The sequence below is a fragment of the Daucus carota genome, chromosome 5 (genome assembly GCF_001625215.2).
Source record: "Daucus carota subsp. sativus chromosome 5, DH1 v3.0, whole genome shotgun sequence".
Classification (NCBI taxonomy): Eukaryota; Viridiplantae; Streptophyta; class Magnoliopsida; order Apiales; family Apiaceae; genus Daucus; species Daucus carota.
Window position 1 is genome coordinate 31,337,295 of NC_030385.2, and position 13,674 is coordinate 31,350,968.

General features: G+C 30.2%; 1 protein-coding gene across 1 annotated transcript; it reads left to right on the forward strand.

Annotated features, from left to right (window-relative positions):
• Positions 1–2,564: 2,564 nt before the first annotated feature.
• On the forward strand, positions 2,565–13,674 carry LOC108221573 (transcription factor bHLH35). The gene is made up of 8 exons (XM_064093995.1): positions 2,565–2,635; positions 2,729–2,891; positions 3,228–3,491; positions 4,578–4,748; positions 5,659–5,756; positions 7,805–8,036; positions 8,654–8,824; positions 13,585–13,674. The coding sequence occupies exons 1-8, from the start codon at positions 2,565–2,567 to the stop codon at positions 13,672–13,674; spliced, it is 1,260 nt and encodes a 419-aa protein (XP_063950065.1).

Below are 13,674 nucleotides of genomic sequence, written 5' to 3' on the forward strand. Positions count from 1 at the left end.
CCATGTGACTCATTTGCAAATGATTGTGTATTAAATATACATATAATAATATATTAATTTTCCTTGAAAATAATATTTTAATAAATGTTACTATCTAATAAAAAAATGTTGGAACAGAATACCAAAATAAGTATTCAAAACATCGAGTAATATAAAAATAAAAAGTATTGCACAATTATTAAACATATAAAATAAATATTTATTAAGTCATATGAAATAGATTGATACGTGCAGATAATTTTTGAGAAATAACAAAAAGGCTATTTGGCTTAACCTAAAAGAAGTAACTTATTACTTAAAACAAAGAAGAGGATATAGGTGATAAGAAAACTTGACTTATAAGTTATTAAAAGTGTTTGAATAATATTACTTATAAGTCAATTAGGTGTTTGGTAATTTAAATTCATAAATTAAATAAAATTCAAATTATTAATATATGAGAAACTTTATTAATAAATAAAACTTATTATATATTAAAATTTTAAAAATTTCATAATAAAATGTAAATCACTAAAAAGTCTTAAAAAACTCGTATTCTCGCTTCCAGCTTCCGACTTAAAATAGCAAAAAGAAGCACTTATGCTTCTCTTGTCAAATGTAAAAAATACCATGATCAACTTAAAATGTCAAAAAAAATCAAAAACATTTAAATAGGGTCAGCCAAACAGTCCAAAATAAAAAGAAAGAGAATGAGCAGGTGAAATGAGAAAGAAAGGAAACTCGGAGAGGATCAGAGGAAATTTGCTGAGGGTCAGAATATATAGAACAGTCGTTTAAAATTTTGAGATTTAATGAAAATTTAACAAATAAATATATTAATATCATTTAATGAGAAATGATATTGACACATAAACTTATATTCCTTTACCTTTTTTTTTTATAAGTTCCTTCACCTTTTCTTAGTTCTAGTTATAAAAAGATTTTGATGTACTGACACAAACATATATGGTAAGAAAATTTAATGAAGGAAATAAAAGTAGTGATCTATTAATGATTTTTTTTCCCCCACGTGTTCGCAGCAGTATAAATGTTAGCAGCAGTAGTGCAGTAAAGATTGGACGTACAGTAGTCATAATATTACTCCCTCCCGTCTCATCCTTTTCTTTATGAATGAGTTGAACATAAAAACTAAGAAATGTGTGAAAGGTAACAGAAAAGGAGAGAAAAAGTGTGTAAAGATGGGATTAATTAATTTTTAAATCTATAAAGCAGATATACTGAAGGAAGCTAATATATGTTGTTAATTTTTATTTATTTTTAATAAATTTTGAAAAAATAAAAAATTGAACAGGACATTTGAAAAGAAAAAATGTTAAAAAATGGTCGAGACAAGTTTCAGCAAAAAAATTTATTCTAAAAGCCAGTGATTAATCACAATTAATTATCGATTAATCCCCAATCAATTTAATTAATCTCCAATTAATTCTTGTTCCGTAATTTTAACAATTAAATTTGATTCTATTTTTTATAACACTAGCAAAAACGCGTGCTCTAGTTATGAAAAACAGAAGTTAATTCATGGGCACTGACAGAGTCTTAGAATCGAGATGAAATGAAAGCCCCGCACCGTACTCAAGTAAAACCATGTTGTCAGGGTAATAGCACAGTTTATGGAACTTGACACGAATTAACCCGATTTTAATTTGAAATTTTAAGGTCCATCTGAAAAGAACACAAACACAAATTTTCTATAAATCAGAATTTTAATCAACAATTTAAAAACTCGAAAATGACCTGTTAATGAACTGAATAGTAATCCGAAAGAACACTCTAATTATATAAAAAATTATCCATCAAAAGGTTTTGGAGTTATTAATGCTCGATCGATGTAAAAAAAAAATCTGCGTTGATACGTAACTAATTTTAATTGGGTGTCCCATTATTATTAGTCTAAAATGAATACTAATACGCTGCCAATGATATTTGGGGAAAAAAAAATGAGAACACATTTTGAGATACTAGCATTTTTTATTCCTTAACTCTTAAGTATTACTTCGGGCACTATGAGCATGAATGAGAAGGTTATACCAGAACATCTGCTCAACAGATTATTTGTGATGTGGGAACCATAATTTGCAGATGTGTTATGTTGTTTAAGGAATTAATTGGTTGTCGTCAGCACCATAAGAGAAGCAGTACTGCCAGGACAGTAATTTACATAAATGGTGTGTATATGGCCTGGCGTGTGTCCTCTCCTGCACATTCAACATATTTTCATTAATTAGTCATAATCGAGGCCAACCAGATCTCTGTCGAAATCTTTACGCAATACTGAAGACCTAAAATAATACTCTTAACTACATAATACCAGATCCACTTTAGGCTTGCGCCTTGCATCATACGGTCGAGATCTTCCTACTTTTTGGCCTACATAAATTGGCACGTGCTATAATAATTACAGTATGGTATAGATATGAAACCCTAATCCCCCTCACCCTTCACAGCCTCTCTCTTGTCACCCTCAACCAGAGAGAAAATATATATGTATTTTCCTTGCACCTCAAGAACCATATCACATATTCAGGACATATCATAGAAGTTTACTGTATATTATTAGTTGAGAAATGGAAAGCTTGGATGAATATAAGCTCTACTGGGAAACTAATAACTATTTACATACTAAAGAACAGAACAGGTACATCAGCTTCATTTGTATTATAGATTGCATGCTAATCACTTTCACCATTTCTTTGAGTCATTCTTACCTATCTATAAACTAATACTGCAGTTTTGCACTGGATGAGACATTATCAGCACATCATAATTCTAGTTCACAGGATGGAGCTCAGTCTCCGGGGGCTCCCAAAAACATAGTTTCTGAGAGAAACCGAAGGAAGAAATTAAACGACAGGCTCTATGCTCTCCGTGCTGTTGTTCCTAACATAACTAAGGTATATATACACACAATTTTTTCAGTTCCACAATCCTCATATTTATATATATAGCAACCAATCTTTCTGTTATTTTAATCTCTACTAGAATTAACTGATGGCATGGCCTCTCCACATAAATCAATTCATCTGTGTACGTTGATGCATTCTTATTTTATAATTTAATGATGAAAGACCAAATGTCCAATCTTATAACCTGATTGTACTGTTTTTATTTTTATTTTGAAATCAACCTGATTGTACTATTTTTATTTTTATTTTGAAATCAACCTGATTGTACTATTTAGGTCAATATAATAATGTTACACTGTGGTTGTTTACTTGCTGAAATATTAGATGGATAAGGCTTCAATTATAAAAGATGCAATCAGCTACATTCAAGAATTGCAAGAGCAGGAGAAAATACTTGGAGGTGAAATAACACAGCTAGAGTACTCCTTGGCTACCAAGAACAAAAAGAGCTTGGATGAATTAAATCAGGCAGCAGCTGATATGGCGATGCCGTCCACTGTATCAAAGAAGAAGAGAACTGATAAGCAGCAGCTTTTCGATGAATCTGGAAGTTCTAGGGTATTAGCATCACTGGTCCCAGTCACTGAGGTTATATTTCACTCATTTCCTCGTGTCAGTGGGATGTATACTTTCATTGTTGCACGCATTTCAAGACTCCAATAAAGTATTGTTACATAATGGTTTTTTAAATTATTTTTTTTTGAATAAAAGTTTAAACATCAAATTTTTATACAGAAAAAAAAATTAAAAATTATTGTATAACTATATTTTAAAAGAGCATTAAAAAGCGTGCTAAAAAATAGCGTATACAATTCATTGGAACAGAGGAAGTACTATCTTAAATTTATGTGTATTGAAGAATTAGATAAAAAGTTCAAAACTAGGGACTTCTAACATTACTGATACGTGGCTTTGAAAGATTGCGCTGCTCGCCAGGATTCCCTCCTTCTCCCGAAGGTGTGCATGGGAGTGTATATATACAATCGTATGAATAGAGAAATTACTATAATATTAGTATATAACACTGGATTTGGATTAGTCTTTTTATTTAGATTTTGACAAATATTTATAGTCTTAAAGTATGATATAATTTCGTATACAATATTTATAATATTTTTTTTGAAAATGGATATTTATAATATTTTAATATCTGATAGACAAGGTGTAATTCACTAGGCAAATGGGTTTTAGTATTTTTAAAAAAATTATAAATTTTAATTTCAATTGAAGTATATAGGTGGTGTTTGGCAGGCAAATATAAGCCAACTTGTGGGCTTATAAGTTATAAGCACTTATTTGTATTGTTGGTGTAAAAACTAGAGAAGCACTTAAAAAAAGTTAGGATTACTAGCTTTTGTTTCAGGACTTCTGCTTATTTGGCAAACAGTTTAATCACTTATAAGTCTTAATTTGCTTCTGACTTCTACTTCACTTTTTTATTTTAAGCAAAAAGCACTTATTTTAAGCTCACCCAAACGGCCCCATAATATTGTAACTTATATAAATTCAATTGAAAAAGAGGTTAACACCAAACAACGTTGCAAATAACTAATTTAAAAAACAAACAAACAACAGAAGTCATAACTTCCGACTTTTGCTATTAATGAATGGTAATAGCTAGGTTATAACCATTTAAATTAAAAATTATAAGTAAAGAAATTTGTTTTGGTGCAGCTCAATGTTTCTTATGTGGGAAGAAGGACAGTTCTGGTGAGCATCAAATGCACTAACCAAAGGAACACCATGGTTAAGCTATGTAAAGCTTTTGAATCGTTAAAACTCAAAAGCATTACGGCCAACATTACTTCTTCCTCGGGGATCCTCGTGAAGACCGTCTTTATCGAGGTAAAAGTGTAAAATACATCTAGCAAAGATGATTATACGTGTGTCTTGCTAAATAAAAATCATTAAAATACAAATTAAAGAGAAATTGAAAGAAATTATCAACTATCACTACAAGAAAAACGGGCATTTCCGACCTCCAAAATCGGTCGGAAATAAGCAAAATCGGTCGGTTTTGAGGTCATTTCCGACCACCGACCGACCGACCACGTCGGTCCCTTTAAACCGAGTCGGAAATGACATATCGGTCCGAAATGAGTTATATAACCGACCGATTCTGTCGGTCGGAAATGTGTTGCCATGTCCTTATACACGTGGATTGTATCAGATAAATCTGGCCCACCGTTGACGTGTCATACATGTTGATTGTCTCAAAACCGACCACTGACGGTCGGAAATGTGTTGGTCGGTAAAGAAGTTCAGGGCTCAGCTGTGGGGCCCAGTTATAAAAACGACCACACAGTGGTCGGAAATGAGTCGGTCGGAAATGCCCGCTTTTTTTCCGACCACTTTGGTCGGTCGGAAATTTTGGTCGGAAATGCCCGCTTTTCTAGTAGTGTATATGAGGTCAGTCATCCGGACATCACTCATCCGGGACCCATCACCGGCTCCCACAATCTCTCTCTGGCTGACTAGAGCCACACTAAGGCTTCCAACAAACTCAACGAGGCTCTAGACGGGTCAAATAGCCGCCAATAGGCTCACCCTGATCCCATTAGCTCCACTCAATCTATCTCGAGCTCATTAATTAGAATCTCACTAAGAGTTTCACCAAGTCTTGGACAAGCTGTGACAGGTCCAAGAGAGCCACCCAGACCTTATCAAGCCACATCTTGGGGTCTATCCCCGTGGCCAGCATAATCATTCTCATTACATTGGCTTCTATTGATTCTATTTAACTGTTTTCTATCAGAGGGGAACCTCACACACACACCTAACTATTCTATTAACGAAATCTGTGATGACCGGAATTAGGACGATGGTCGGAACCAATGATAGTGATGATCAGAGGTGAGTGCGGTGATGGAAGTTTGTATGTATTTGTTACATTAAAAACCGTTGATCACTAAATTATATTATTGCCATCATCATTAGTTTGTATGTTTGTACTATGAGAAGTTTGTAGTCGAGGTAACACTTAAATTATATATATATATATATAATAAATGTTTTATTATAATATTTTTTTATATATAATTCAAATATTTTAGTTTGGCTTAACTTTACATATGTTACTTAATCAACATAAATCACGTAGTTAATTATCATTGTGTGGGCGGGTGATATCGAGATTTTAAAGTTAATCATGCCTAAGAATTCTAAAGTTAATCCAATTACTTTTTTTATTGGATTCTAAAGATGATACCATTCTCTTCTTATTTAGGAATTTTAAGAAGAATGAAATTATATTTATTCAAACTAACCATCACGGATAAAACATAATTTATATTTAAAATTTGTAAGACAAAGTAATACTTATTTTTCGATTTAGTCTTATAATTTTTTAAAAATTCGAATAGAAAACACGTTTTCGAAGACATTTTCAAATTTTATCAGACACTTTTCGTTGTCCTTCAAAGCCAAACACTACAAGTAAAATGCGGGTCGTGGAAGAAGAAATCTTTGAACAAGAATGATTCAAGCAAGCAGAACTCCCGAGGGTCTTAATTAATTTCGAATTCATAAGACTGACGGGGATGTTCAACTATATTTTAAAATAATGTACTTTTATTATTTAACATTATTATAAAAACATATTATCTAAATGTCTATATTTTAAAATGATATATCTTTTTATCGATTTGTGGCAAAGAGTTTATTAGATTTATACAAGGGAGAATACGATGGTGTTAACTTGACGTGTCTAGATTTGTTGGATTTAATTTAAATTTTATTATATTAAAATTAGTCAAATTATATATTTAAAAAAAATTAAAATTTATAAAGAAGAATACGAGGTTGTTGACGTGGCGTGACTCGATTGTTGGTTTAAGTCTTATAATTTTTTTTTAACTGAATTCGAATAAAAAATAAAATTATAATCTAAAAATCAGGTTCAAATATTGTAAAGCTAAAAAGATTGTAAAAATAATATTTTTTTTTCCTTATTTATGAAACATAAGACTTCGCCTCAATCCGTCTCAAAAAACGGTATCTTATGTGGGTCGATATAACAACTCTGCCTCAATCCGTCTCAAAAAATCCGATGTACTAAATGATAGATGTATATTTTTATTATAAAATTATATTCGTGTGCACTGAACCTTCATAACTTGAAAAATGTCTACCAAATTATTTAATATTTTATTATATTTTAAAATTATTAAAAAAATATATTTTAACATTTCTAGAGTTAACTAATAAAAAGTTATATCTAAGTATGAATATTAATCAAAGATGATGCAAGCTTTGTCTATCATAAGTCGTTTGATTTTTTGACACGTAATTTTAGTTCATTTGAATTAAAATCTATTATTATTATTATAATTTTAAAATTAATAAATAGAATCCTACCCCTCTTATTGCGCCTCTAGAATTCCTTAAGAAATAGGAATTTTAACAAAAATATAATAGCTAAAATTTGTGAAATTCTAAGTAGTTTACAAATAGAAATCTTAAAAGAAAAGAGAGTATTATAATATTTTGTTATTAGTATTATGCTTGACAAAAGAGCGGCTCAGACTAATTTTTATCAATATTATTATATTTGATTTTATAATAATTATTGATTAATATTATCTTTGATGGGAGGGCGGGTCAAACAATTTTCTTTTAGTATTGTGTTTGACAAGGGGGTCACTTAAACAAATTTTTATATTAATTATAATATTTTTTTATTAATGATATGTTTTACAGGAACATGGCTCAAAATAACTTTTATGCAATTATAATATTAATTCGTATCAAAATTTCTAAAAACGATTCTTGATTAGTATTGTGTTTGAGGGGAGGGCGGCCCAAATTAATATTTATCTAAATAATAATAAAATTTTTAATTAGTATTATGTTTGACGGAAAAGCGGCTAAAATAAGGCTTCAATTATAAAAGATGCAATCAGCTACATTCAAGAATTGCAAGAGCAGGAGAAAATACTTGGAGGTGAAATAACACAGCTAGAGTACTCCTTGGCTACCAAGAACAAAAAGAGCTTGGATGAATTAAATCAGGCAGCAGCTGATATGACGATGCCGTCCACTGTATCAAAGAAGAAGAGAACTGATCAGCAGCAGCTTTTCGATGAATCTGGAAGTTCTAGGGTATTAGCATCACCGGTCCCAGTCACTCATGAGGTTATATTTCACTCATTTCCTCGCATTGTTTTAAATTTATGTATTGAAGAATTAGATAAAAAGTTCAAAATTAGGGACTTCTAACATTACTGATATGTGGCTTTGAAAGATTGCGCTGCTCGCCAGGATTCCCTCCTTCTCCCAAAGGTGTGCATGGGAGTGTATATATACCATCGTATGAATAGAGAAATTACTATAATATTAGTATATAACACTGGATTTGGATTAGTCTTTTTATTTAGATTTTGACAAATATTTATATATAGTCTTAATATATGATATAATTTCGTATACAATATTTATAATATTTGTTTTTGAAAATGGATATTTATAATATTTTAATATTTGATAGACAAGGTGTAATTCACTAGGCAAATGGGTTATAGTATTTTTAAAAAAATTATAAATTTTAATTTCAATTGAAGTATATAATATTGTAACTTATATAAATTCAATTGAAAAAGAGGTTAACACCAAACAACGTTGCAAATAACTAATTTTAAAAAAAAAAACAAAAAACAGAAGTCATAACTTCCGACTTTTGCTATTAATGAATGGTAATAGCTAGGTTATAACCATTTAAAAAATTAAAAGTAAAGAAATTTGTTTTGGTGCAGCTCAATGTTTCTTATGTGGGAAGAAGGACAGTTCTGGTGAGCATCAAATGCACTAACCAAAGGAACACCATGGTTAAGCTATGTAAAGCTTTTGAATCGTTGAAACTTAAAAGCATTACGGCTAACATTACTTCTTTCTCGGGGATCCTCGTGAAGACCGTCTTTATTGAGGTAAAAGTGTAAAATACATCTAGCAAAGATGTTTATACGATTAAAGAGAAATTGAAAGAAATTATCAACTATTTAAGGTCAGTCATCCGGACATCACTCATCCGGGACCCATCACGGGCTCCCACAATCTCTCTCTGACTGACTAGAGCCACACTAAGGCTTCCAACAAGCTCAACCAGGCTCTAGACAGGTCAAATAGCCACCAATAGGCTCACCCTGATCCCATTAGCTCCACTAAATCTATCTCGGGCTCATTAGAATCTCACTAAGAGTTTCACCAAGTCTTGGACAAGCTGTGACAGGTCCAAGAGAGCCACCCAGACCTTATCAAGCCACATCTTGGGGCCTATCCCCGTGGCCAGCATAATCATTCCCATTACACTGGCTTCTATGTGATTCTATTTAACTGTTTTCTATTGGAGGGGAACCTCACACACACACCTAACTATTCTATTAACGAAATCTGTGATGACCGGAATTAGGACGATGGCCGGAACCAATGACAGTGATGATCAGAGGTGATTGTGGCAGTGTGGTGATGGAAGTTTGTGTGTATTTGTTAAATTAAAAACTGTTGATCACTAAATATTATTGTCATCATCATTAGTTTGTATGTTTGTACTATAAAAAATTTGTAGTCGAGGTAACACTTAAATTAAACATATATATATATATATATAGGGCATTGCTCAAAACAGAACACCCTTTAAAAAAGAACAAAGAAGAACACTTTAGAATCGAACATAGAATCTCATCTAAAACTTGAATTAAACTCTAACTTTAAGCTAATTAACCATTTATTATGAACAATAATATTATCTAGCATGTTTAACAACAATTATGGATTAAAAGTAACATGATTCTATGTGATATTAATCATGTAAAGAATATATACATGATTCTATTCTGGATTCTGCTTTGGATCCTGTTCTGGATTCTATAATATTTCATATTAATAATTTGGATAGATTTGGATGTTAGATTTCATATATTAAGTTTAGTTAGTGCTTAACTATGTAATTATAATCATAACAAATCATTTTTTATGAAAGAAAAAGTGTTATGATAGTATTCTATGTTGTTCTTTTTTAAAAGTGTTCTGTGTGGAGTGCAACCCATATATATATATATATATAGTCCTACTGCAATAGAAACCAAATTAGCCTAAAAACTAAAAACTAGTTTCTGGACAGTTTTTTATCATTATTTTTAATTACAGAAATCACTAATTTGTACATAACATATCACTAATTTATATGTAGCATATCTCGCGGATATAAATATATATACACACATATATGCAACATATATGACCATCATCTTCACCCAAATCGTAATAATGGACCTCTTACCACCATTACTAGACGTTTCCATGACTTGCCACCATTGTCTATCATCACCAATAGTCACATACACTTTCCATGATAACTTACTAAACTAATGTCTACTTACCATCATCATATATAACTTCTCTTGCGGCTTCCTACCATCAAGAACCTTCCTACGGATGAAATTGATCATCTAAAAACGATTATCAATAGTTTAGATAAGTAGATTTTCTCAATTTTGATAATAAAAATCGTTGTTTACATACTGTATAAAAACAGTGATTAGTGTAGTATAAATTAGTCATACCCGTGGTTATAAATAGTGGTAGGGAAATTGGTTTCTAGTTTTTATTTTAAAAGTGGTTTCTATTTGATCATGAGCTTAATTATATATATATATAGAGTCCTACTCCAATAGAAACCAAATTAGTCTAAAAACTAAAAACCAGTTTCTGGACAGTTTTTTATCACTATTTTTAACTATAGAAATCACTAATTTGTATATAACATATCACTAATTTATATATAGCATATCTCGCGAATATAAATATATATACACACATGTATGCAACGTATATGACCATCATCTTCACCCAAATCGTAATAATGGACCTCTTACCATCATTACCAAACGTTTCCATGACTTGCCACCATTATCTATCATCACCAATAGTCACATACACTTTCCATCATAACTTACAAAACTAACGACTACTTACCATCATCATACAACTTCTCTTGCGGCTTCCTACCACCAAGAACCTTCCTACGGATAAAATTAATCATCTATAATCGATTATCAATAATTTCGATAAGTAGATTTTCTCAATTTTGATAATAAAAATCGCTGTTTACATACTGTATAAAAACAGTGATTAGTGCAGTATAAATTAGTGATACTCGTAGTTATAAATAGTGGTAGAGAAACTGGTTTCTAGTTTTTATTTTAAGAGTGGTTTCTATTTGATCATGAGCCTGTATATATATATATATATATATATATATATATATATATATATATATATATATATATATATATATATATATATATATATATATATATATATATATATATATATATAGGGATAGGATCAAATAAAAATTTTTTTAAGTTACAAACTTACAAACTTTTTTTTATTCTCCCATCGTGTTAATCCTTAGTTATATAAAGTATCCATGTTGAAAATTCTTCAAAAAACATCACAATTTTTAAAAATAACGCATAAATAAATCGCGTTTTCAACACATTTATAACTGGGGTTCAACATCGGGTGTTGAACACTAATTATCATTGTGTTGAATATATCTAAAAAGATGTTTAAACTATACCTCTGGGGTTTGGCTAGGGTCTACAAACATAAATATTAGTTATAAAACATGTTTACCTTAGTTCTTACATTTCAAAATTGGTTTACGTACTTCTCCACCACTATTTTAATCGATATTCAACAAAATATGTTAAAAAAATGTTGAACTCAAGTTATATATGTGTTGAACAAAAAAAGTTTGTAAGTTAAGTTTGTATCAGAACCCTCCCATATATATATATATATATATATATATATATATATATATATATATATATATATATATATATATATAAAATATTTTTATTAAAATATTTTTTTTATCTAATTTAAATATTTTAGTTTGACTTAACTTTATATATGTTACTTAATCAACTTAAATCATGTAGTTAATTATCATTGTGTGGGCGGGTGATATATATATATATATATATATATATATATATATATATATATATATATATATTAAATATTTTTATTAAAATATTTTTTTATCTAATTTAAATATTTTAGTTTGACTTAACTTTATATATGTTACTTAATCAACTTAAATCATGTAGTTAATTATCATTGTGTGGGCGGGTGATATCGAGATTTTAATGAAGAATAATTGCAAGAATTTCTTCTGAAATATGTGAAAAAAAATTGATGAAGAATTTCATGATCAGTAATCGTTGACAATATTTGAAATTAATCGATGATAGTGGTTACTGATAGAGGGTGGTGATTGAAGATCCGTTTATATATATGTATTTATTTAATTAATAAAATTGGATAATAACTAAATATAGTTGTTATAATAATCACTGATTTTCAGATTTCAGTCTAAAAGAGTTTCTAGTGGAGTATGCCACACACACACATAACGATTTAGGTGGGAATAATTTATTTGAGAGAATAATGAAAACAATTGTTCTGCACTTTTTGTAAAGTGGAGAGCAACTATTTTGCATATATTTCACATTTTCAATGTTGTATTGTTCAGCAACAAAACAGTACTCCCTTCGTCCCAACCAGTTGTATACATTTGGTTGGGACACGAATACCAAGAAAAAGTGTAAAAATGAGTAAAGAGATGAAAACTGGATATAGCGGTGGGACCTATTTATATTTAATACTCCCTCCGTTTCAATTTACATGTCCACTTTCAAAAAAAAATTAGTTTCAAATTACTTGTCCACTTCAACTTTCAATGCAAAATTATATTTCCAAAGTCAATTCTACTCCACATATCTCTTATTTATATTTCCTAGATCAATCTCAAACCACATATTATGCTCATTTAATGCAATTAATTTGTGAACAACCACTTTTATTAAACTGTGTGATTTATTGAAAGTGGACATCTAATTTGAAACGGAGGGAGTAATAGATTTGAGATAGTGGAGAAAAGTATGGGTGTAATAGTGTTTATATTATTATATAATGGAGATAGTGAAAGAAAGTAGTTGGTCTAATGGTGTTTTATATTATAAAATTTTACTACTTTTGAAATGTATACAATTAAGGGGACGTCCTAAAAAGGAAACTGTATACTAATGAATGGGACGGAAGGATTAGTGTTTTTAAGATTTTCACGCTAAAATGTAATCTTCATGTATGGAGTATGAGAATAGTTATGAGACCGGGACATGAACCCTGAGATGGGTATTGGTGGCCAGGGTCTAAAGATACGAGGGTGGGTCCAAATTCCAATTGGGGGTCTTGTGCTTGATGGATCATGTCTTGAGCCGTGACGAGGCTCTTGTAAGTCCGGAGATGGGTCCTAATAAGTGATGTCATATAATGAGTGGGTGATATTATATAGGGTATCTTTCTTGATTTCAATTTTATATTTATATATACACACACCAGTGTGGAATGTGATTCTAATTTTTATTATTATTCTTCTCATTTCACTTAGTATACCAAAATTCGATAGATTTTCTTATTTTTATCAATAAACTAATGAAATTCTCGCATGTGTTTGCTGCATGTTTATCTAAAAATTTAAATTTCCTTGTTATTCTATCTCTTGTTCCAAATATGAAGTCACATGTTTCAATTTTTTCACGCTAACAAATAATGTAACATAGTCTCTCTAAATATATAAAATAATGTTGTAATTTTATGTATGTGTCAGCAGGCAGACAAGCAGGAGATAGGTGTGCTCAAGAAAAAGATCGAAAGTGCAATTATAGATATTAAATGTTTAGATGGTCCAATAAGCTCTTGA

What these genes read in the sequence shown, in the direction of transcription:
- LOC108221573 (XM_064093995.1), top strand. Translation starts at nt 2,565, where the DNA reads ATGGAAAGCTTGGATGAATATAAGCTCTACTGGGAAACTAATAACTAT. An exon ending in CATACTAAAGAACAGAACAG is followed by an intron (nt 2,636 to 2,728) that starts GTACATCAGCTT and finishes CTAATACTGCAG; the next exon opens with TTTTGCACTGGATGAGACAT. An exon ending in TGAAGACCGTCTTTATCGAG is followed by an intron (nt 4,749 to 5,658) that starts GTAAAAGTGTAA and finishes GTTTTCTATCAG; the next exon opens with AGGGGAACCTCACACACACA.